Source organism: Leptonotus elevatus, chromosome 4 (assembly GCF_054856555.1).
Source record: "Leptonotus elevatus isolate MCC_2025b chromosome 4, RoL_Lele_1.0, whole genome shotgun sequence".
Classification (NCBI taxonomy): domain Eukaryota; kingdom Metazoa; phylum Chordata; class Actinopteri; order Syngnathiformes; family Syngnathidae; genus Leptonotus; species Leptonotus elevatus.
The window spans coordinates 26,787,048-26,808,115 of record NC_141242.1 but is presented as its reverse complement, the minus strand read 5'-3'; the positions used below and the strand labels follow the sequence as shown (position 1 = coordinate 26,808,115).

At 38.7% G+C, this 21,068-nt stretch overlaps 2 protein-coding genes and 3 long non-coding RNA genes across 11 annotated transcripts in view; 3 read left to right on the top strand and 2 right to left on the bottom strand.

The window, feature by feature from the left end:
• The first annotated feature begins 1,518 nt into the window (after nt 1-1,518).
• Nucleotides 1,519-2,736, top strand: LOC147176418 (uncharacterized). Its single transcript, XR_015094614.1, has 2 exons — nt 1,519-1,736; nt 2,427-2,736. It is a non-coding gene; the product is annotated as an uncharacterized LOC147176418 (long non-coding RNA).
• LOC147176417 (uncharacterized) lies at nt 2,727-4,247 on the bottom strand. The gene is made up of 2 exons (XR_015094615.1): nt 3,989-4,247; nt 2,727-3,334 (listed from the first exon to the last, which is right to left on the bottom strand). It is a non-coding gene; the product is annotated as an uncharacterized LOC147176417 (long non-coding RNA).
• Nucleotides 4,138-5,597, top strand: LOC147176416 (uncharacterized). The gene is made up of 3 exons (XR_015094616.1): nt 4,138-4,421; nt 4,711-4,835; nt 5,296-5,597. It is a non-coding gene; the product is annotated as an uncharacterized LOC147176416 (long non-coding RNA).
• A 1,078-nt stretch (nt 5,598-6,675) lies between these two features.
• On the top strand, nt 6,676-13,758 carry rad52 (RAD52 homolog, DNA repair protein). Of its 2 annotated transcripts, XM_086073798.1 has the most exons (10): nt 6,678-7,003; nt 7,136-7,237; nt 7,994-8,087; nt 8,198-8,265; nt 9,238-9,356; nt 9,443-9,518; nt 10,679-10,884; nt 11,075-11,244; nt 12,713-12,910; nt 13,572-13,758. In XM_086073798.1, the coding sequence occupies exons 1-10, from the start codon at nt 6,953-6,955 to the stop codon at nt 13,631-13,633; spliced, it is 1,146 nt and encodes a 381-aa protein (XP_085929924.1). In that variant the 5' UTR covers nt 6,678-6,952; the 3' UTR covers nt 13,634-13,758. The 2 variants fall into 2 exon arrangements, with proteins under 2 accessions (XP_085929925.1, XP_085929924.1); XM_086073799.1 differs by lacking the exon at nt 8,198-8,265 and having other exon boundaries at nt 6,676-7,003; nt 7,994-8,083.
• Nucleotides 13,759-15,705: 1,947 nt separating this feature from the next.
• The window catches only part of LOC147176414 (serine/threonine-protein kinase WNK1-like), a 47,960-nt gene continuing 42,597 nt past the window's right edge, over nt 15,706-21,068 (bottom strand). For all 6 annotated transcript variants that reach the window (XM_086072930.1, XM_086072935.1, XM_086072934.1 and 3 more), the window contains 4 exons: nt 20,712-20,905; nt 19,941-20,096; nt 19,249-19,481; nt 15,706-18,823 (listed from right to left, as the gene is read on the bottom strand). In XM_086072930.1, the coding sequence (XP_085929056.1) occupies nt 18,449-18,823; nt 19,249-19,481; nt 19,941-20,096; nt 20,712-20,905 (958 nt within the window). In that variant the 3' untranslated portion in view covers nt 15,706-18,448. The remainder of the gene's footprint in view (nt 18,824-19,248; nt 19,482-19,940; nt 20,097-20,711; nt 20,906-21,068) is intronic.

Genomic DNA, 21,068 nt, shown 5'->3' with positions numbered 1-21,068 from the left:
CCCTGTTTTTTTTTTTTCAATTATCATTTTAATTGCATTGAATGCCACAAGCGCTCGGGCATTTGTGGGGAGTTGTTGCTTTCAGAGCAGCCTATTTCCTATTCGTACCAGTGTTCTAGAGAACACGCGTGGGAAGATAAAGATGTGTGGAGTCTGTGGAGATTATCAGATGGTTATAAAATCATTTTAACAGCCATTCACAATTACAAATGCACACAGTAACCGTTGCATGTATGAACTGTTCATACATATATTCATTATGAACATATAGTGTTCATTAATAAGCCCACTAATAGAATGTATTAGCAGTGTGCAGGGCTGGACTGCAGTGAGAATGGCGAGGGGAAAAATAACAAAAACGAAGAATATTTGGTAGCTTTGATTGACTGCATGCTGGCATCTGTGCGAATAGAATGGTTGGGTCAGCATATTCATACAATAAAAAATAATCATAGCTTCCTAGCTGTGTCATTATCAAAACACAGCCACTGACATTATACGCAATCAGTTAAATGTTTAGCTTTATCTTGTTAGCCAGAAAAACAACGAAGATTTTGTCACATCTTAATATCAGAAATAGTGGTAATACTGATAGACACAGACATTGTTTATAAACATTCCCATTTGCATTTTTTTATTTGGCTTCAGTGTTGAAAGCAAATGTGTATGTTTAAAAGTGTAAGAGCCTTTTATTTTAACTGTTTGCAAAGCATACATTGCAAAAATACTGACATTTATCAATAAATTGTAATATTTGAAATAAAATGATTAAATACAGAGGATAAAGGGTTGAGGTTGAAATACCTGTAGCGGCTTAAAGATCCACTCGCAGTAAAAAAATAAATAAATAAATCTTACCTTCATACTAAAACTTCTTTCTTTCTGCCCACTTGGAGTGCTCTGCATGTCAACCAACGTTTAAGCTGTTCCACACGGTGTTCGTATATTGAACCATGTTGCCTTTATCTTGGGATATGGAGGTAAATTTGGTGCAAAACTATGGAGGTAAATTTGGTGCAAAACTAACTTGTGCAAAAAATTTGTACCTGTAGAAAAAAGTCTAAATTTGTATCTGTAAAAGTCGTGATTTGTATCTGTAAAAAAAATGTGTGCCTGTAAAAAAAATTTTTGTGTCTGTAAAAGAAATTTGTACCTGTAAAAAAAAAATGTGTATGTGTAAAACAAATTTGTATCTGTAAAAACAAATTTGTACCTGTAAAAGTCATGATTTGTATCTGTACAAAAAAAAAATGTACCTGTACAAAAACTATAAATTTGTATCTGTAAAAGTTGTGATTTGTACCTGTAGAAATGACAACTTGTAGTCAAAGAAGTCGCCACTAGGAGTCACAAGTGGGTTTTCTGCTGCTGTTCAGTGACGTGAGTTTTGCCCCATTTGTCGCGCTACAAATGGAGCAAAACTAATTTGTACTTGTAGAGCGCCGTGATTTGTACTCGTAAAGAAGGGGGCGGGCTCTGGAGGATTTGGGCGGGCTAAAACTCAACCTCATTGGTTGAGCGAACGACCGTGGGTTGAACTCAAATGACGCCCATAAATCCGCAATTCCAAACAGAGTAGCCACACTAGTTTACGCGTCATTTTGGAAGAAGAGGACGTCCCAGGCGTGAAAATTTCAACATGGTTCAATATACGAACACCGTGTGGAACAGCTTAAACGTTGGTTGACATGCAGAGCACTCCAAGTGGGCAGAAAGAATGAAGTTTTAGTATGAAGGTAAGATTTATTGTACGAAAATAGCTCGTAATCCGGTGCTAGCTAGCTAGCTCATCTCATGTTGTTGTCACGAAAACTGAACACATTGAAGTCACGATTTGTATTTCAAGATTTGAAGCCTACCAGTGTAAACATACGACCAATAGCTTGTACCTGTAAAAAAAAAAAAGTGGACAGTACTCAGCTACTTGTATTTGACTAACATTATATTCAAGCATCTGTACTCTTACTATCATAATAAAATGAAAACAAAACGTTTTTACTGCGAGTGGATCTTTAAGCCGCTCCAGGTATTTCAACCTCAACCCTTTATCCTCTGTATTTAATCATTTTATTTCAAATATTATAATTTATTGATAAATGTCAGTATTTTTGCAATGTATGCTTTGCAAACAGTTAAAATAAAAGGCTCTTACACTTTTAAACATACACATTTGCTTTCAACACTGAAGCCAAATAAAAATAATGCAAATGGGAATGTTTATAAACAATGTCTGTGTCTATCAGTATTACCACTATTTCTGATATTAAGATGTGACAAAATCTGTTTTTTTTCTGGCTAACAAGATAAAGCTAAACATTTAACTGATTACGTATAATGTCAGTGGCTGTGTTTTGATGACACAGCTAGGAAGCTATGATTATTTTTTATTGTATGAATATGCTGACCCAATCATTCTATTCGCACAGATGCCAGCATGCAGTCAATCAAAGCTACTTCTTGATCAATCGCTAGACGGTGGCACATGGTGTGACATCAAACCTGCTTCAAAGTGGCTGTGAAGTCCAACAAATGAGAATCCTTGATACACTGGTTACGGTTCTGAGATAATTTCACTGCAAACACCTTTGGGAAAGTGAAGAAATTATGCTTTCTAAATGTCTTCCAATTTTGAGTTTGAAATGTTGCAGGAGTACAATTTAATCCATATTGAGAGTTATTTGAAATAGTCAGATCAAATAACAACATGTATCATTCAATAAACAAGATTGTGCATCATTTGAAATGTTTTATTTGATGTCCAGAAGAGCCGTTTCTGCATCCATCCAAGACGAGAACAGTATTCTTCTCACAAACAGAACAAAAGTTATTGATGGAGCTGTATGAGGAATTCAAGACTCACCAAAAAGGCAATACTGCTGCTATCACTAAGACGAGGGAAATATGATTGGCAAAAAAAAAAGAAAAAAGCAGACCGACTAAATATATAAGTTATAATTGTTTCATGTTAGATGTGTATTTCACATTAATCGTGTTATTAATTATTGATTTAATGTAAAGCACCTCAAATTTACCTACATATTCATTCTTCACTGTTACATCTCAACAGTAGCCAAAAGCGATCATGGCAGCAAGTCGGCAAGTAGCCTATAACAATATATATATAAAAAATAAGACTAAATAGGTGTTGCCCATTATTGTAGCCACCAGAAAAAAAGACTGACCACTGCCACAGGTAGATCTGCAAAATAATTTTCCATAATCCAGTTTGATGGAATACCCCCAGGTGTCATCTCCTGTCTCTTGGCTGCTTTCTGATGGAGTGGGTCATCCTTTTCACTGATGCTTCAGCAGTGTCTCCAGCTGTTGTCTCCACCTTTTGAGCAATATTTTGAAATATATGAGATTCTCATTTAATTAAAAATAAATAAAATAACATTTGACCTAGTTACTTTTGTTAAAGTAGCTGCGTGACAGTGACACTGCTCACATCTTAGTAATACAGATAGACTGGCATTTCAAAAGCAGAATAGCCAATATTTAAATAAGAGTAATGTTACATTGGAAAATGTAACTCAAGTAGAAATTAAAAGCACAGAAAAAATACTTGCACAAATATTTGAGTACTGTGAGTGATGAGTAAACTAAGTGTAAGAGCAAAATACTGACATTTATCAATAAATTATAATATTTGAAATAAAATGATTAAATACAGAGGATAAAGGGTTGAGGTTGAAATACCTGGAGCGGCTTAAAGACCCACTCGCAGTAAAAACGTTTTGTTTTCATTTTATAATGATAGTAAGAGTACAGATGCTTGAATATAATGTTAGTCAAATACAAGTAGCTGAGTACTGTCCACTTTTTTTTTTTACAGGTACAAGCTATTGATCGTATGTTTACACTGGTAGGCTTCAAATCTTGAAATACAAATCGTGACTTCAATGTGTTCAGTTTTCGTGACAACAACATGAGATGAGCTAGCTAGCTAGCACCGGATTACGAGCTATGTTCGTACAATAAATCTTACCTTCATACTAAAACTTCTTTCTTTCTGCCCACTTGGAGTGCTCTGCATGTCAACCAACGTTTAAGCTGTTCTACACGGTGTTCGTATATTGAACCATGTTGACATTTTCACGCCTGGGACGTCCTCTTCTTCCAAAATGACGCGTAAACTAGTGTGGCTACTCTGTTTGGAATTGCGGATTTATGGGCGTCATTTGAGTTCAACCCACGGTCGTTCGCTCAACCAATGAGGTTGAGCTTTAGCCCGCCCAAATCCTCCAGAGCCCGCCCCCTTCTTTACGAGTACAAATCACGGCGCTCTACAAGTACAAATTAGTTTTGCTCCATTTGTAGCGCGACAAATGGGGCAAAACTCACGTCACTGAACAGCAGCAGAAAACCCACTTGTGACTCCTAGTGGCGACTTCTTTGACTACAAGTTGTCATTTCTACAGGTACAAATCACAACTTTTACAGATACAAATTTATAGTTTTTGTACAGGTACAAAAAAAATTTTGTACAGATACAAATCATGACTTTTACAGGTACAAATTTGTTTTACACATACACATTTTTTTTTTTACAGGTACAAATTTCTTTTACAGACACAAAAAATTTTTTTACAGGCACACATTTTTTTTTACAGATACAAATCACGACTTTTACAGATACAAATTTAGACTTTTTTCTACAGGTCCAATTTTTTTGCACAAGTTAGTTTTGCACCAAATTTACCTCCATAGAGGACGTCCCAGGCGTGAACATTTCAACATGGTTCAATATACGAACACCGTGTGGAACAGCTTAAACGTTGGTTGACATGCAGAGCACTCCAAGTGGGCAGAAAGAAAGAAGTTTTAGTATGAAGGTAAGATTTTATTTTTTATTTTTTTTACTGCGAGTGGATCTTTAAGCCGCTACAGGTATTTCAACCTCAACCCTTTATCCTCTGTATTTAATCATTTTATTTCAAATATTACAATTTATTGATAAATGTCAGTATTTTTGCAATGTATGCTTTGCAAAAAGTTAAAATAAAAGGCTCTTACACTTTTAAACATACACATTTGCTTTCAACACTGAAGCCAAATAAAAATAATGCAAATGGGAATGTTTATAAACAATGTCTGTGTCTATCAGTATTACCACTATTTCTGATATTAAGATGTGACAAAATCTTCGTTTTTTTTCTGGCTAACAAGATAAAGCTAAACATTTAACTGATTGCGTATAATGTCAGTGGCTGTGTTTTGATAATGACACAGCTAGGAAGCTATGATTATTTTTTATTGTATGAATATGCTGACCCAACCATTCTATTCGCACAGATGCCAGCATGCAGTCAATCAAAGCTACTTCTTGATCAATCGCTAGACATGGTGTGACATCAAACCTGCTTCAAAGTGACTGTGAAGTCCAACAAATGAGAATCCTTGATACACTGGTTACTGTTCTGAGAGAATTTCACTGCAAACACCTTTGGGAAAGTGAAGAAATTATGCTTTCTAAATGTCTTCCAATTTTGAGTTTGAAATGTTGCAGGAGTACAATTTAATCCATATTGAGAGTTATTTGAAATAGTCAGATCAAATAACAACATGTATCATTCAATAAACAAGATTGTGCATCATTTGAAATGTTTTATTTGATGTCCAGAAGAGCCGTTTCTGCATCCATCCAAGACGAGAACAGTATTCTTCTCACAAACAGAACAAAAGTTATTGATGGAGCTGTATGAGGAATTCAAGACTCACCAAAAAAGGCAATACTGCTGCTACCAATAAGACGAGGGAAATATTGGCAAAAAATAAATAAAATAAGTTGTTGACAGACTAAATGTATAAGTTATAATTGTTTCATGTTAGATGTGTATTTCACATTAATCGTGTTATTAATTATTGATTTAATGTAAAGCACTTCGAATTGACCTACATATTCATTCTTCACTGTTACATCTCAACAGTAGCCAAAAGCGATCATGGCAACAAGTCGGCAAGTAGCCTATAACAATATATATAAAAAATAAATTTGAAATTTATGAGATTCTCATTTAATTAAAAAATAAATAAACTAACATTTGACCTAGTTACTTTTGTTAAAGTAGCTAGGTGACAGTGACACTGCTCACATCTTAGTGATACAGATAGTCTAGCATTTCAAAAGCAGAATAGCAAATATTTAAATAAGAGTAATGTTACATTGGAAAATTTAACTCAAGTATAAATTAAAAGCGCAGAAAAAATACTTGCACAAATATTTGAGTACTGTGAGTAATGAGTAAACTAAGAGTGTAAGAGCAAAATACTGACATTTATCAATAAATTGTAATATTTGAAATAAAATGACTAAATACAGAGGATAAAGGGTTGAGGTTGAAATACCTGTAGCGGCTTAAAGATCCACTCGCAGTAAAAACGTTTTGTTTTCATTTTATTATGATAGTAAGAGTACAGATGCTTGAATATAATGTTAGTCAAATACAAGTAGCTGAGTACTGTCCACATTTGGTTATAGGTTTAGGTCATCTTGTAAAACATTCAATAGGGTTCTGTAGCTCTATAGTAATTTTCACATCTAAGCACTAAGCAGCAGTTTAAAAGTTTTTTTTTTTTTTTTTTTTTTTTTTTTTTTTTTACAGGTACAAGCTATTGATCGTATGTTTACACTGGTAGGCTTAAAATCTTGAAATACAAATCGTGACTTCAATGTGTTCAGTTTTCGTGACAACATGAGATGTGCTAGCTAGCTAGCATAGACTACTACTACCGCTTTGACCGTTGTCTTTGTATTTGTCTTCTCAACCATTCCCAACTGGATCCATTCACCGTCCTACCACATGAGGCAGTAATGAAGTATTCAAAGCGTGTGAAGACGAAGCCACGACAAGCGGAAGAAGACGGCGCGCCCATTGAATTTTGAAATGTTGTTTTTCCTGTAGCTTCACTCGTGTAGTTATCTTACTTTCTTTTTTTCCGCAATTTCAAAATGTCCAACATCACCGAAGAGAGAAAGTCGTCTCCCAAGTGCTTTGGTCAGGTAAGGATAACGTTATAAAGCAACTTTGAAGATAATCTTTTCAAAACTGCCATGTATCCAAACGAGCTTGTGCACAACGGAAAGACAGGTAGCAAATTCTAATGTATTTGTACTCTGTCCCACCCACCTCAGTGTGCTTACACAGCCGAGGAGCAGCAGGCTGTGCACAATGCACTGCGCCAGAAGCTGGGGCCAGAATTTATCAGTACCAGACTGGCTGGAGGAGGACAGAAGGCAAGTTTTCGTGCTGTAAAATAGCTTTCAAATGAGACTTGTGCATTTTCTTTCCCACAATTTGAAACCCAAGTGTCTTAATAACATCTGTCACATGCTTTCGTTAAAATAACCCCAAGGATAGAGAATTATAGGACACGTTGACTGATTAAAAGGATTGATTGCATTTTCACTTGTGAATGCATCACTTCATACACTACACTATGCTTATATGTACGTGACGCATGGACACACAGCAAAACATAAAACACTCTTGACCCCCCACCACATTGACATCTTCACTTAAGTACCATGTACCACTTATCAGAAGCTAACACTGTTAGCTAGTGCTAGTCTGCTGATCCAACAACACTCAATGCAGTTCTGCTTATCTTTTACATGATAAGGATCCACTCATCCACTCTTCTGTGTCTAAACTTAAAAAGAGTGCCCTTAACTGAGTGCTCGTAGAGATCAAATTGTATTTTCACTTGTGGAGGCAGTATTTCATGATCCAGCTGCCAAATGACACTTATTAATGAATGTACGTAGCTGTGTGGTGCATCACATAACCAAACACAAATATACCCACCACCCCAATGTTGGTAGCTTAGCTGAACATTTAGGACAGATTGTTGGATATTGTAGATAGATGGATGGCTACGTTACTCATCCCAGGAGGAAATTAAATTGTCACACGTATAAACTGAAATTTTCAGAGGCCCAACTACTATACAAAGCACAAAAATGGCAAATTTCCCCATTTGATTGTTGCAGGTGTGCTACATCGAGGGCCACCGTGTGATCAGCCTGGCCAATGAGATGTTTGGATATAACGGGTGGTCGCACTCCATCTCACAGCAGAACGTTGGTACTGTAGGCCTCAGTGTCCGTCTGCCTTGTCTGTCACCATCGCAATGTGTTTCCATGACAACCACCACCACCACGCTCTGCGTCTCAACCTCGTGTTTGCCTTTGTAGACTTTGTGGACCTGGTTAACGGGAGGTTTTACGTCGGCGTCAGCGCTTTCATCAAAGTGCAGCTGAAGGTGGGCCGTGTTGGGAATCATTCCCTATTCGTGATATGGTGGCCTATATAGGGAGTAGTACTGTTCGAATGTGTAGTGAATATAGGTTATCCCCTGGCCTATATAATGCCCTTCATGTATCTCACAATGCATCTTAAAAAGTAATAAATAACAGATGGGTGCGAGAAAAAACTACATACAGTATCCCATGATGCATTGCGTTGCAGCAAAAATGCTTTCGATGCAATTAGAGCAATAGGGATTCCCATAAAATACGACTGTGGTTTAGTGGTACCTTCACCTGCAAGTTGAAATCATTCCGTGATCATGCTTTTAGGCTCAAAATACTTGTATCCCAACTCAACTGTAAAATTGAATTCAACTGTAAATGTTTTAAACAAGAAAAATAGTACCGTGCAGTATTGGCCAGAAAAAAAATATACCGTTGTCACCTAATAAAATTGGTTGACAATTTATTTTCACTTCACTTCTAAATCTTCCAAACCAATTTCTGCATTTTTCCTTGCTTTCAGATGCTTCTCCGTCTTTTAATAGGCAGAGGTCTGCAACTTACAAATCATTTTAGATCCCCCGGCTGACTTTCCTCTTTCAGTATACTGAAATCAATATTTGCGCCATGAGACGTGATTATATTTTTTCCAATGTTTCATTTTGTTTATAGAGCCCTTTAAAAGCATCCAGTAGCTGCAGCATGAGAGATAAGATGGGGGTGAGAGCATTTCAAGATTTCAAAACCAATACCATCTTGAAATGAACTGCAAGTGTGCAGATCAGCCAGAACTGGAGTCATGTGCTCCCTCTTATATGTTGCAGTTAAAAAGTCAGCAGCAACTGGAAACCTGTTCCAAAACTATTTTTCATTTGACTATATAGTCTACTGTATAAAAATCCTACATAGTGATTGGGGACACGGCAAAGTGTCATTGATCCTGTGACAGTCCTCCTAATTAAATATCTTGTTTTTTGTGCCAGGATGGAGCTTTCCATGAGGACGTGGGCTACGGCGTGAGCGAGGGGCTGAAGTCGAAGGCTTTGTCTCTGGAGAAAGCAAGAAAGGAGGCTGTCACTGATGGCGTGAAGAGAGCGCTCAAGTACTGGAAGATTGCCATCCCCCAGTCGTCATAGTTGTTGTCCTTGTTGCCTTCAACCGCTGTTTTTATTCATTTATTTATTTTAGGTGCTTTGGGAACGCCCTTGGAAACTGCATCCTAGACAAAGCGTACCTTCAGGCTATTAACAAGATCCCCAAGCAGGTGCAGAGACATTCGCAATCGTTCATGTTTTCCCAAATCACTATATGGGGATTTTTAGTAGGGGTGTAAAAATGAGTGCGTTAATTTTTTAGTTTATTTAAAGTTCCATTAATGCCACTAATTGTTTTAACGCAAGATTAATGACCGCCCCTTACTTGGAAAGCCTGTACTGGGGGAAATACCCGTTGCATGACTTGTGCATGTCAAAGTTTAGCAGTAATACATTTCATAATAATGCATATATTTGTGGAGAAAGGGGTCATTTTAAAATTTAAAAAATGTGCTGTTACTTCATGTTGAAGATTCTAATATAGATCTTAATATGAAAAGAAGAATGCACTGAGCTGTTACCAATCTCTTAGAAATGCAATTATGCCATCTAGTGGCAGAAAAATTACCAACACAAATCAACATCACACTTGTTTTTTACAGTACTTTACAGTAATTCTTTTTAAAATTTTAACTAAATTTTATGAATTATTATGACTAAAAGATGCAGCCTTATTTCTATTAGTTGACCCCCCCCACACACACACACTTTTATGTTAACAAGAGTATGGAAACTTAGATTATTATTTTTTTTTTACATTTTATTGTACATTTAGAACAGATATAACATTTGAGATTAATTGTGAGTTAACTATTAAACTAATGCGATTAATTCCGATTACAATTTTAATCGCCTGACACCAATTTTGTATATATGGTGGTAAATTGCATACAGTAGAGGTAGTTCACTAGAATCTAGTGAGCAAGGAATGGTTAAGAATGCTGTTCCCCACACCATTTTAATATTTGGGTGGGCCAAGTTTTCAAGAAAATTTAATAATAATATATGTATATATATATATTTTTTTTTAAGTGTCGCGGCCAGATATACTGCATGTAAAATTAGTTCGCCATCACTCACTTGTGGATCATGAGGTAAGTGGAAGATTCAAGTAACAGGACTGAGAGCACCCCCCCCCCCCCCTCCACAACTGAGTCCACCCACCCAAGTCGATTTTAAATCTGTGGGAAACACTGCGTTACCTTTGCTCTCGGACTTTTCCTAACATTCCCCATTATATTCCTGTACATGTTTTCAGAGTCATATCATGAGTCATAGCACTTCAATTAGTGACAACATTTCCTGAAAGAAGCCATTTCCATCCACTTAGCCGCTGCCTGCTCTGGACCCTGCCCAAACCAAGCGCTCGGAAAGCGAACCCTCCGTGGAGAAGGCTCGTTTCTGTAGCCTGGTGCGAGAGGCTAAACTGGAGCCCGCCGTCGCACCGCCGGAGCCCCGAGTCGCCAACCGAAAAGAGACCTCCAAAACTCACACCCCTGACGCTCACGACGTTCAAAGCGAGGGCGAAGGCTCAAGGTAAAACACCCTCACGAGTCCATTGAAAGGCAGTTGAAACAGCAAGAGGGTGGGGGTGGGTGGGGTGGGGGGGGGGGGTGCTAGGATGAAGCATTTAAGACATTTAAAATCACAGTACAGATATCCAATATTGGAATTCAGGTTGCTAATGTGCTTGTGGTGGCCCACCACCCACTGCTTGTTGCCCCAGACAGGTGTCGGCGGACTCTGCGTTGTCGTCCGAGTCGCACACGGACCCCAAGCAGCTGCGCAAGCAGCGGCAGCAGCAGCTGCAGCAGAAGTTTCGCATGGAGATGGAGGCCAAGCAACTGCAGCAGAAGCAGGAGGTGGAGAATGTGGAGCTCCTCTTTGGAGAAGGAGGTGATGGACTCAGCTGCTTTCCTTCGTGGCATCGCGATGGCTCCATTGTTTTTCTTCACTTTAGCTGAAGTTTCTCCGAAACTCAAATTTTGCATCGAGGGCCAAAATCGGAAATGCTCTAAGATGCCACAAGATGGCGCCAAAGCCAATCCTAATTGGCAGATAGCAATTGGTGTCAATGAAGTACATTACGTTGAAGTGATATATCTTCAATCACGGGCAGTTTTACTCTCTCTATGTCCCCGTTTACTGTAAAATAGTTTCACCTGAGACCCTTTCTCATCTATTGTCCATTTAGGGTTATTGTGGTGTGGTGCATATAAAGTACATATTCTCAATACATTCTGGTCGAAAATAGAATTTATTTCAGTTCAATTCAAAAAGTGAAAGTCAAGTAGATTTGTTACACACAAGGGGGGAACTATTTCATGGCTTTATTCATTATCATTTGAAAATGATTATATTTAATAGCTGATTGAAATCCACAAGTTACAATATTACATAAACAATCAATAAAGTGATTTTATTAAGAAATTTGGTAGAATTTTCAATGCAGTGAAGTCAACTTATGTTTCCACCTCCTTCCCCTCCTGATTGTAGTCCTTTTTTAATAATAATAATAATAAAAAAAAAAATCCGCCAAACACACCGGACTCGTGGACTCGTTACCTCAAATAGCTCCACTTCGGAATCCGATTCATCTTTCTTTACCAAGTATGTTGAAAACATGCAAGGAATTTGTCTCCAGTAGTTGGAGCCACTCTAGTGCTACAGTGAACAAGCTATACATTTAGGACATTTTCAGTGAAAAGGAAAAACAGTTATTTGTTATTTGTGTGATATCTAAATTAAATAAATTAGTTTGATATGCATTCAAAGGTATTAATAAATCCTGTGGCAAATGTTCATAATTTTTTGCAAATGTGCCCTTTTTTACATTTAAAACAATTTAAAGAAAAAAATGTTTGTTTCTTTTTTAAAGCTGCCCTGCGGAGTAATTTGCCCAAAAATATCTTGACAATAGCCTTTTTATTTGAGCATTTATGGCTAAAACACCTTTTAATTAGAAGATCAACACATAAGCTGTTCACAATGGGTACTGCTGCAAGCCTCGCCATTAGTTTTCAGACTGGATTCGGGTTTGAATTTCCCACCCTCTGTGCTAATGTGACGTCATGTGTGCAGTTTCAATTTTCAGCCACACGTGAAAGTAGAGATTCGAAATTCAATCATAAGTAGCATTCAGCAGCTTAAAAAAAACTGGAATGTTCTGTTTTAAGCTTTTATCTTTTTTCCATAACCTTTTGATGCAGGCCTTGTTAAATTTTATTTTAAAGTACATGCAGTGGGCCGCGGCCTTTGGACACCCCTGATTTAGATTCACACTGGCTAACTGTGAGCCTCTATGAGAGTCTATTACAATGCCGTTTTGCTGCTGGGGTCGGTTTTCATTCCGTCACGTCCGCAGATGATCCCGAACTGTGGAATTTCTCCCTGAATGGGATGGAGGAGCCACACCGCCTGAGCACGCCCAACAGTCACAAGATGCAGATGCGCAGCAAAACCCCGCAAAAAAGCGCCGCCAGAGTGCCCAAGCAGCAGCAGTTGCACGGCAGAGGACACGTGGGCACGCATCAGGACGGACTTCCCCATCAAGCCAGAGCAGGTTAGACCAGGGACCAAGTTTGCTGCGGGGGTCACGTAAAGCTCCGTCTGTGCTTTAATCCAGCCCACCGAGCACTTTCATAGTAATTATGCCCACCCCACAAAGTTCAAATGAAAATGCATTGCATTCATGATTTTATTTATTTTTATAAATGTATCCATGTCAAGAGACAAGTAGTTAATTTATTGTATACTGTATAATACAAGACAGATCTTAGTGAAATACAGTATTTTGCACTGTAATCTAGCATTTTTGTACTCAATAATTAATCATTTCACTTGGAAGCGCCTTACAAGACCCTCAAGGCCGCTGTACAGCAGTTAAAAACTAAATTTAAAACAAATTCTACAGATGAGAGAATTATAACTAGTTGAATATATTGTAAATGAACAATTTTGCATGCTGTATAAAAGATTAATGAATGAATGAATTGCTCAGTTTATAATGAATAATTAAATACACATGGACCAAATAAGTAAACAATTTTAGATTTACATTTTGTCTTACAATTTGTTATAGATTAAATGAAAGTTATTGTGAAATAAACAACTAAGTATTAATGAATGGGAAAAAAATAATTTATAGTAAATAAACTGTATGAATGTATAATAAAAATTGTACATATATTACATTAACAATTTTTTATCTGTCCATCTTCCAGTACACACCTCAAGTCCGTACAGAGTACGGCAGTTCATGAAGAAACGCAGACTGGATACATGACGTTGACATCCTTTATTTAATTTTTTTGAACATTTTTCCTGAGTTAATGAGGCTGAGTTTCAACACATTGCTGCTGCATGTCAAAGTTTTTTGATGAATAAAATAACTTTCATAATGTCTCTGAATTCATTGGTGATGACTGATGAGCAGTAGGGGTGGGAATCTTTGAATGTTTCACGATTCACTTCCGATTTTTGGGTGTGCGATTCGATTCAGAATCGATTTTCGATCACGAACGATTTTTGATTGACAATGATTTTTGCTTCAATTTATAGATGTTCAAGGAATTGTAATGATCCACTCGCCTGACTCGCTAATGCTAATTAGTGCGCTACTCACAGCACTTTTATCACTCAAAAGAACAGCTCCACACTGCAAAAACACAACTTTTATTGGAATAACTTGATCGTGACTTTTTCCTTCTACTCTCTAATGTGGCTACAACTTAACAGTATTAGACCGCGTGGAACCACACTGCCCCTAAGTGGCCAAATTGGGTACAACATGAACAGCGCTCTCAATAAAGGCACACACAAACTAAGGGAAGACAGTATAAAATTATTTAAATCAAATAGATTTTTGGACATTTAAAATCGATTCTGAATCGTACTAAATGAGAATTGCGATTCTTATGAGAATCGATTTGTTGCCACACCCCTAATGAGCAGTGTTGTGTGCACCAAGCAAGCAGGTGCTTGTCAAAAAATGAGATTATCCTCAAAAAGTTGAATAATTTCCATAATTCCATTCAAAAAGTCAAACTTTCATAGGGCTCATAGTGATTTCAAGTATGTTTATTTTTACATTATTTGGGCTTCCAGATCATAAAAAACAATGAACATGTCAAAAAATTTTGAATAATGTGAAGAAATCACCATGCATACTTCCCAGTCTTTTGCATAGGGAAAAAAAGATGGTATTTTCAAAACGATATGTCAATCTTCATTAGTTGGTTGGATTTTTACGTTGCCTTAAACACTGCCTGAATGCGCCATTGCATTGCCTGGGGGTCTTGAAAGCCCAAGCTTTCTTGATGCTTGCTGTCAGCTCTTTGTTTTTGGGTCTGGTGGCCCTTGTTTTCCTCTTGTAATACAGTACTATCAAGAGGAAAATGAGGGCCACCAGACCCAAAAACAAAGAGCTGACAGCAAGCATTAAGAAAGCCTGGGCTTCCAGTATCCCCAGGCAATGCCACGGTGCATCGAGGCAGTGGTTATGGCAAAGGGAATCCAACTATTGAAGATTGACAGTTTTGAAAATACCATAAATTTTTTCCCCATGTAAACCACTGGGAAGTATGCATGGTGATTTCTTCACATTATTAAAAATTTTTGTCATCCGTTTTTAGGTGTTTTTATGAGCTGGAAGCCCAAATAATGTAAAAATAAATACTTGAAATCTCTTGAGTCGTGGGCCCTGAATTAGTAATCTATGAAAGTTTTACTTTTTGAATGGAATTACAGAAATTATTCCACTTTTTGAGGACATTGTAATTTGACTGATGTTTTATACCGATTATTAGTAGTCAAAGAGGCCAATAAGATATTTGAAGCCAATGTTAATTTGGTGCTAAAAGGGAAAATGTGTTTAAAAAAAAAAAAAGTTCTTAAGTGATCTTAGTTTTATACACATATATATATATACACACATATATATATATACACATATATATACACATATATATATATACATACACATATATATATATATACATACACATATATATACATACACATATATATACATACACATATATATATACATACACATATATATATATATATATACACATATATACATACATATATACATATACATACATACATATACATACATACATATACATACATACATATACATACATATATACATACATATATATATATATTTATATATATATTTATTTATTTATTTATATATATATATATTTATTTTATCACAAAAACCAGGCTTTTGAACAGCGGTGTGGAGACTTTATACCAACGAGTAATGCAAGTCATGACTTGACTTACTTGACCATGGTCCATCCACGTGTAATGTTCTAAATACAAAAATACGCAAAATCCACAATATGGGCAATGTACTTGATTTTTTTTATTTATTTGTTTTTACATTTTGTACAATGTGGAAAAACACACAAAAACCATGACACCGAATCACAAGAAATCAATACGGAAAGAATAGAATTGTCAGTAGCCTTGTGTCTTTTTTGTTTTTTTGGAAGTCCTTCATGGATCTTTTAAGCTTGTGCTGTACAGTGGCTGTCAGATTGAACACCAGTGAAGCTGGCATGCAGAAACACATTTTAGTTAATATATGCCGCTATTGAACTTGTGCCTGTGACATTAACAATGCAACGTGGTGATGACCCGAAAAGGCAAACAATCCTCAATAGTACTCCCATATCAAAAAACAGTATGCCAGCTAAATCAGTAACCCTCGTCGGCATGCAAATGACTCCATGAACCCTCCATCCCTATAAAACTTTGCATATTCTGCATTGCAGGAACTTATTTTTTTCTCTAGAGAAGATTTAACTAGTCGTCCAAACTACGAGCAGGCCGCTGGAGCGCCTCTGTGAAATGGTTTAACGAGAAATCCACACACACACAAAAAAAGCTAACCGAATGCATAGAATGAGCCAACTAGAAGCAGTGAATAACCCGGAGAACATTTCCAACCTCTACATTGTTCGCGGTGCGTTCACATTGCGTACGGGGACTGAGATGGGACATGTGGGGAGAGAGCAGTTTGACATATTCCATATCCTTCACATCTAGGTTAAGGTCCATGTATAAGCACACGTTAGGGTCACCGTTGACTGACTAAACATTTCTCTATATCGGACCTTGACTACTGTATGAAATTTTTGCACGCTAGTGACACCTACAAGTGAAAACAAAGAGTGTACTGGTAAATGTCCTAAAGCTGGATATCAAAGAAATGGAATAAACGTTCCAACGGCTTGTCATAGAACTTATCAAAAGTGAGGATGCAAGGCACTAAAATGTTCCTCACGTTTGACGGGGGTAGAGTGCGTGTGCGTTCTCTATTTAAAATAAAAACAAACAGAAAAAGGAGTAGATAGCCGCACATTAAACTACAGTATGTACAATAAAATAGAAAGCAAGAACATAGGAAGGGTGGTGGTCGTTTGGGCAGGGATGTCAGATAGAAGAGCTTCATATACAGCAGGATGAAGAGTACATCGAGATAACAAACCCTGCAATTGCACTTTTATATTCCTTTAACTACATGTTGTTTAACAACCTTTAATAGTAATTACAGTGAGACAACATCAAAATCTGATGGCTGAATACAGGTCCATAAAGAACATTTGTTTATTAAATAGATAATAATAATAAAAAATACCACAGAAAAGGAGGGAACCCCAACTAATGAAGCGGCAAATCATTTTATGGGCTGTCTGAAAACTATTCGGCTTGCATGCGAGTTATGTGGCTTTGTGTGGAACCAAGGTGGGATTCGTTCAATTCAAGTGTAAACCAACAACAACAAAAACAAAACACCCCCCGAGCCAGATTGTGATCTATATAGCAGCATCACCTTCACTTCGCGGTGCTCAACACCTGGATGCCTTTTTTTTTGTTTTGTTTTTTTTAATTATTATACGACTTGGAATTTATATGTGTGTAGAAAACGCAAAATCACAAATGACAGCAGACATAAATATGCCGAATATCTTATGTACAAAAATGTCTTCAGGGAATAAGGCCACAGTTACAAAAGGGGCAGTTGCTTCTTTTCTTATCTCAATTATTGCATTGACGTCACTTTCTAAGCCTTCATTATACTCCTGCTCAACTTACTGACTCTTTCTACTTTCTCTCATTATTTCCCTCTCACCGACACAACTTCACCTCCCGCCTCACAAACAGGTTTATATTTACTCCGCGTACACGTCCCACTTTTGGCATGGAATGACAACAACGCTAGTAAGTATATTAGTGACAAAAAGTTCTGACGCTGGGCTTTTGGGTGCAAATTCGGGGTGACTTCAAATGCACGAGAACCATCACAGGTTGACCTCATTTGGACTTTGTCTAAACTTTTGAACGCTTCTCTACTTTTTGCACGACTCGCTGGTCTCTTAAAAGGAGTTGAATGGCAAATTTCACAACTGTTTTCAAGGCCGTAACCTTCTGTCTTTCTGTGACTTCAGAGACTGGAAGCATCACAGAAAGCCAGATGAGTATACTGACACACGTGCCTTTCTGGGACTCTTCTAGTCTGTTTCAACCTGCTGATGACAGTCTGACGCTCTAAGCTTAGATCCATCAGATGACCAATATACATTTCCACTTGTATGCCTTTATGCAACTCACCCAGTTGTTCTGTTGCCACCTGCAGATGACGCCGTGACGCTCAGTGGCCTCTTCCCTCCGACTACATCCTATTTGAAGCCTCGAAGTGGCGGGGGAAAGCATCAACAGAGTCGGGAGGAGGCATAGAAAAGGTCAAACTGCGTTCACCTGTCAAGGTTCGAGTGTATTTTAAGTCCAACCTCAAATTTCACCCAAAATGACTAATGGCAAACTTTTTGTTCATGGTGCACGTCTGCCCTTGACAACAAGAAAATAAAGACATCTTTGGCTGACCAATCAGCTCGTCACAGCTCAATTTCACAGCTAACAGGCGGGCCCGAGTGTATGCCGTGTATTTGTGTGTGTATTGCACGCTCCCTCCGACGGGGCCCGGCAGACTTCAATATGCCTGGGAGGACGACATGTAATAATTTTTTATTTCTTAAAGCACAGAGAGCTGGTTCTTGCGCGTGCTTCCAGCTGGACTGGGCTACGTAGGCCTTAAATTGGATCCTCCCTGGCTGACTGATTTCTGGGTGGCTGACGCTGCGGTCCCCATGTGGTACCCTTGGTGCATGGACACCGCGGCGGTCATAGGCTGTTGGTACTGGGCGGGATTGAGCATGCCGACCGGACAGTTGGCCGTGGGTCCTGCCCACTGAGGAGCGCTGTACGAGGCCGAGGCATACCCGTACCCGGGACCGACCGGTCCCAGAGAGCCTTTCCGGGGGCCCAGGGGGACAGAGGGATTGGCGGGGTGGGCTGTGGTAGAGGTACCAGTGGTGGTGCTGGGAGGCGTGGGGAGGGATGGGCAGAGGTAGCCGGGAGCAGAGAACTTGCGACCCATGTTGGCAGGAGGGATTACCTGTAATTGAGAACCAGAAAAAACATCATTAGATTAGAGAAAAACCCTGTATATTTGCACATATAATTTTTGTATCCTCAATTGTAAGCCTCATTCTCTGTTTTTGCTCAGACCAAAGCAAATGTACTACTTTGGCACAATCTGGTGGAATCTTGGTGTCATAAGGTCTAACTCATTGATGGTTCAATTAGCCCTGTGAATGGCAAGGTTCACTGTATATTACGTTTTGTGACTTTTTATTGGGGGATTCGAGGAGGCAATTTTTCAATATATTAAATGGCTTAACAAACGAGACGTTTTTGGGTTTTCCTGAAAAGTGACAACTTGGAGATACAAGGATTCCACCCAACGCCAGCGATATGTGCCTTGGCTCAATGAAGGTTGGCAAACACTTTTGAGTGGTCCAAAGTTATTGAATATCTTACATCATGTCCCTGAGCTGTCTGTGGCCCGGTTTTAGGACCCCTCTTGCCCTGCGAGAGACTGATGTCTTTGGCCCAGTTATCCACCAGCTGGTGCAGGTCATCCGTAAAGGTACCCTTGCACTTCTGTGTGTTAGCGGCAGTGGCAATGGAAGCCGGCCCGCTCGCATGCGTCAGGGAAAGCGAGTGGTTTTGGTAGGGACCCGCGCCATTTGTGGAGGTGGTTCCACTTGCTCCTTGGAATACAAGAGACAAAACAAAAAGGTAAGGCTGGTGGGAACAAGAAGTGGTAGGAGGGGACAAATTACACTTTGTTAATATAATTCAAGTTATTTTGTCAAGTTTGCTTTAGTATTTATTTTCCACTGTTTACTTTTATTCCCTACATTTGGGGGGGGGGGGGGGTAGCTGCACTTTGGACTTCTTATTGTCACTTTCCCATACCATGTAGTGAGTTTTCTAAGTCAATAGAAAAGGGGAAATTGTGTTCAAAGAATGTTCACTTTTGCTGTGTCAAGCTATCAAAATGGAACAGACAGAAAAAAATTGTTTTCACTTTTGTACTTAAGCACATTTCAGACTGTGTACTTTTTTATGTTTAGTTGAGTTGATTCAGTAATTTGGCAGTCTTTTACTTTTGCTAGCTCTACGGTCAAGGAACGCAGCTCGGTGAGTGAACATTTTCACATACATACCTGTGGAGACACTGCTGAGACTGGGCAAAGATGGAGAGGATCTGAGCTCTTGTAAAGATGTCCCAACTCCTGTTTGGGAAGGCTCGGGAGCCAAAGGTGTACTTTGTTTCGGAGCAGACTCCGAGCCATGAGTACTGTGAGATGAGGCCGGACAGCCTGAACACATTAGACAAGGGTGACTGAATCACAACTGAACCACACCATTGCACAGGGTGTCCGGACATTAGACAACTGACATTGGCTTTCTTTTTCTTTTGTAAATCTTTGTGTGTGAGGTCTGCCAAAGATTTTGTGTGTACCAGGCTGAAGAAAGAGTGATTTCCACTGGGATAAGGAGGCATTGTCACTATGCCAATTGCATGAACAACAATAATGTTAAAGTAATTAGCAGTATTAATGGTATTAGTAATAAGTTAATGATATTAATTGTAGCATAAGACTCATGTTGTTATTGCATTTTGCACTATTCTACAGTATTTTCAGGGTTTGTGTAATTTGAATTTGACTTGATCTCACATCAGATAAATGTATTTTTTTTGTGTCTTCATGCACTTTTATACTTTATTTTGCACAGACAGGTGGACATGCTACAAATATGCCATTTTATCCATCCATTATCAGAACCGCTTATCCTAGGGTCGCTAGCGTGCACGAGCCTATCCCAGCTGTCTTGGGGCAGTCGGCGAGGTAATGTCGTTTTACAACACAATCATTTCCAGACTTTTTGCAGACCCTGTCTATTCGCCCAACTGGCCAGTGGTCTTTTCTTACAAGAGAATATGGGGCTTGGTTGTCCACTGCTTCGGGGAGATTTGTGGCTTTTGCTCTTGAGCCTGCGACGTCCTCCTGCCATTGCCCCAGCAGGAGAAAGGACAGAAGGAGGAGCCGTTTTCCCCAGCCGAGTGAAGAGTGCCTCGATTTCCTCTTTCTGACGGGTCTGCAGGGCCTGGACCTCCAGCATGTGTCTGGAAAAGCAGCACAGAGGCATTCAATAGGATCCACTGACATACTAACACGAGTCACTTCGCCACTATACCCGACCTGCACGACACCAGACGGCCTCCATTGCATTTCCATTACACGAGGCGCAACCAAGCTTGCACACTTGCCGCGTGTGTGGTTGTGCCA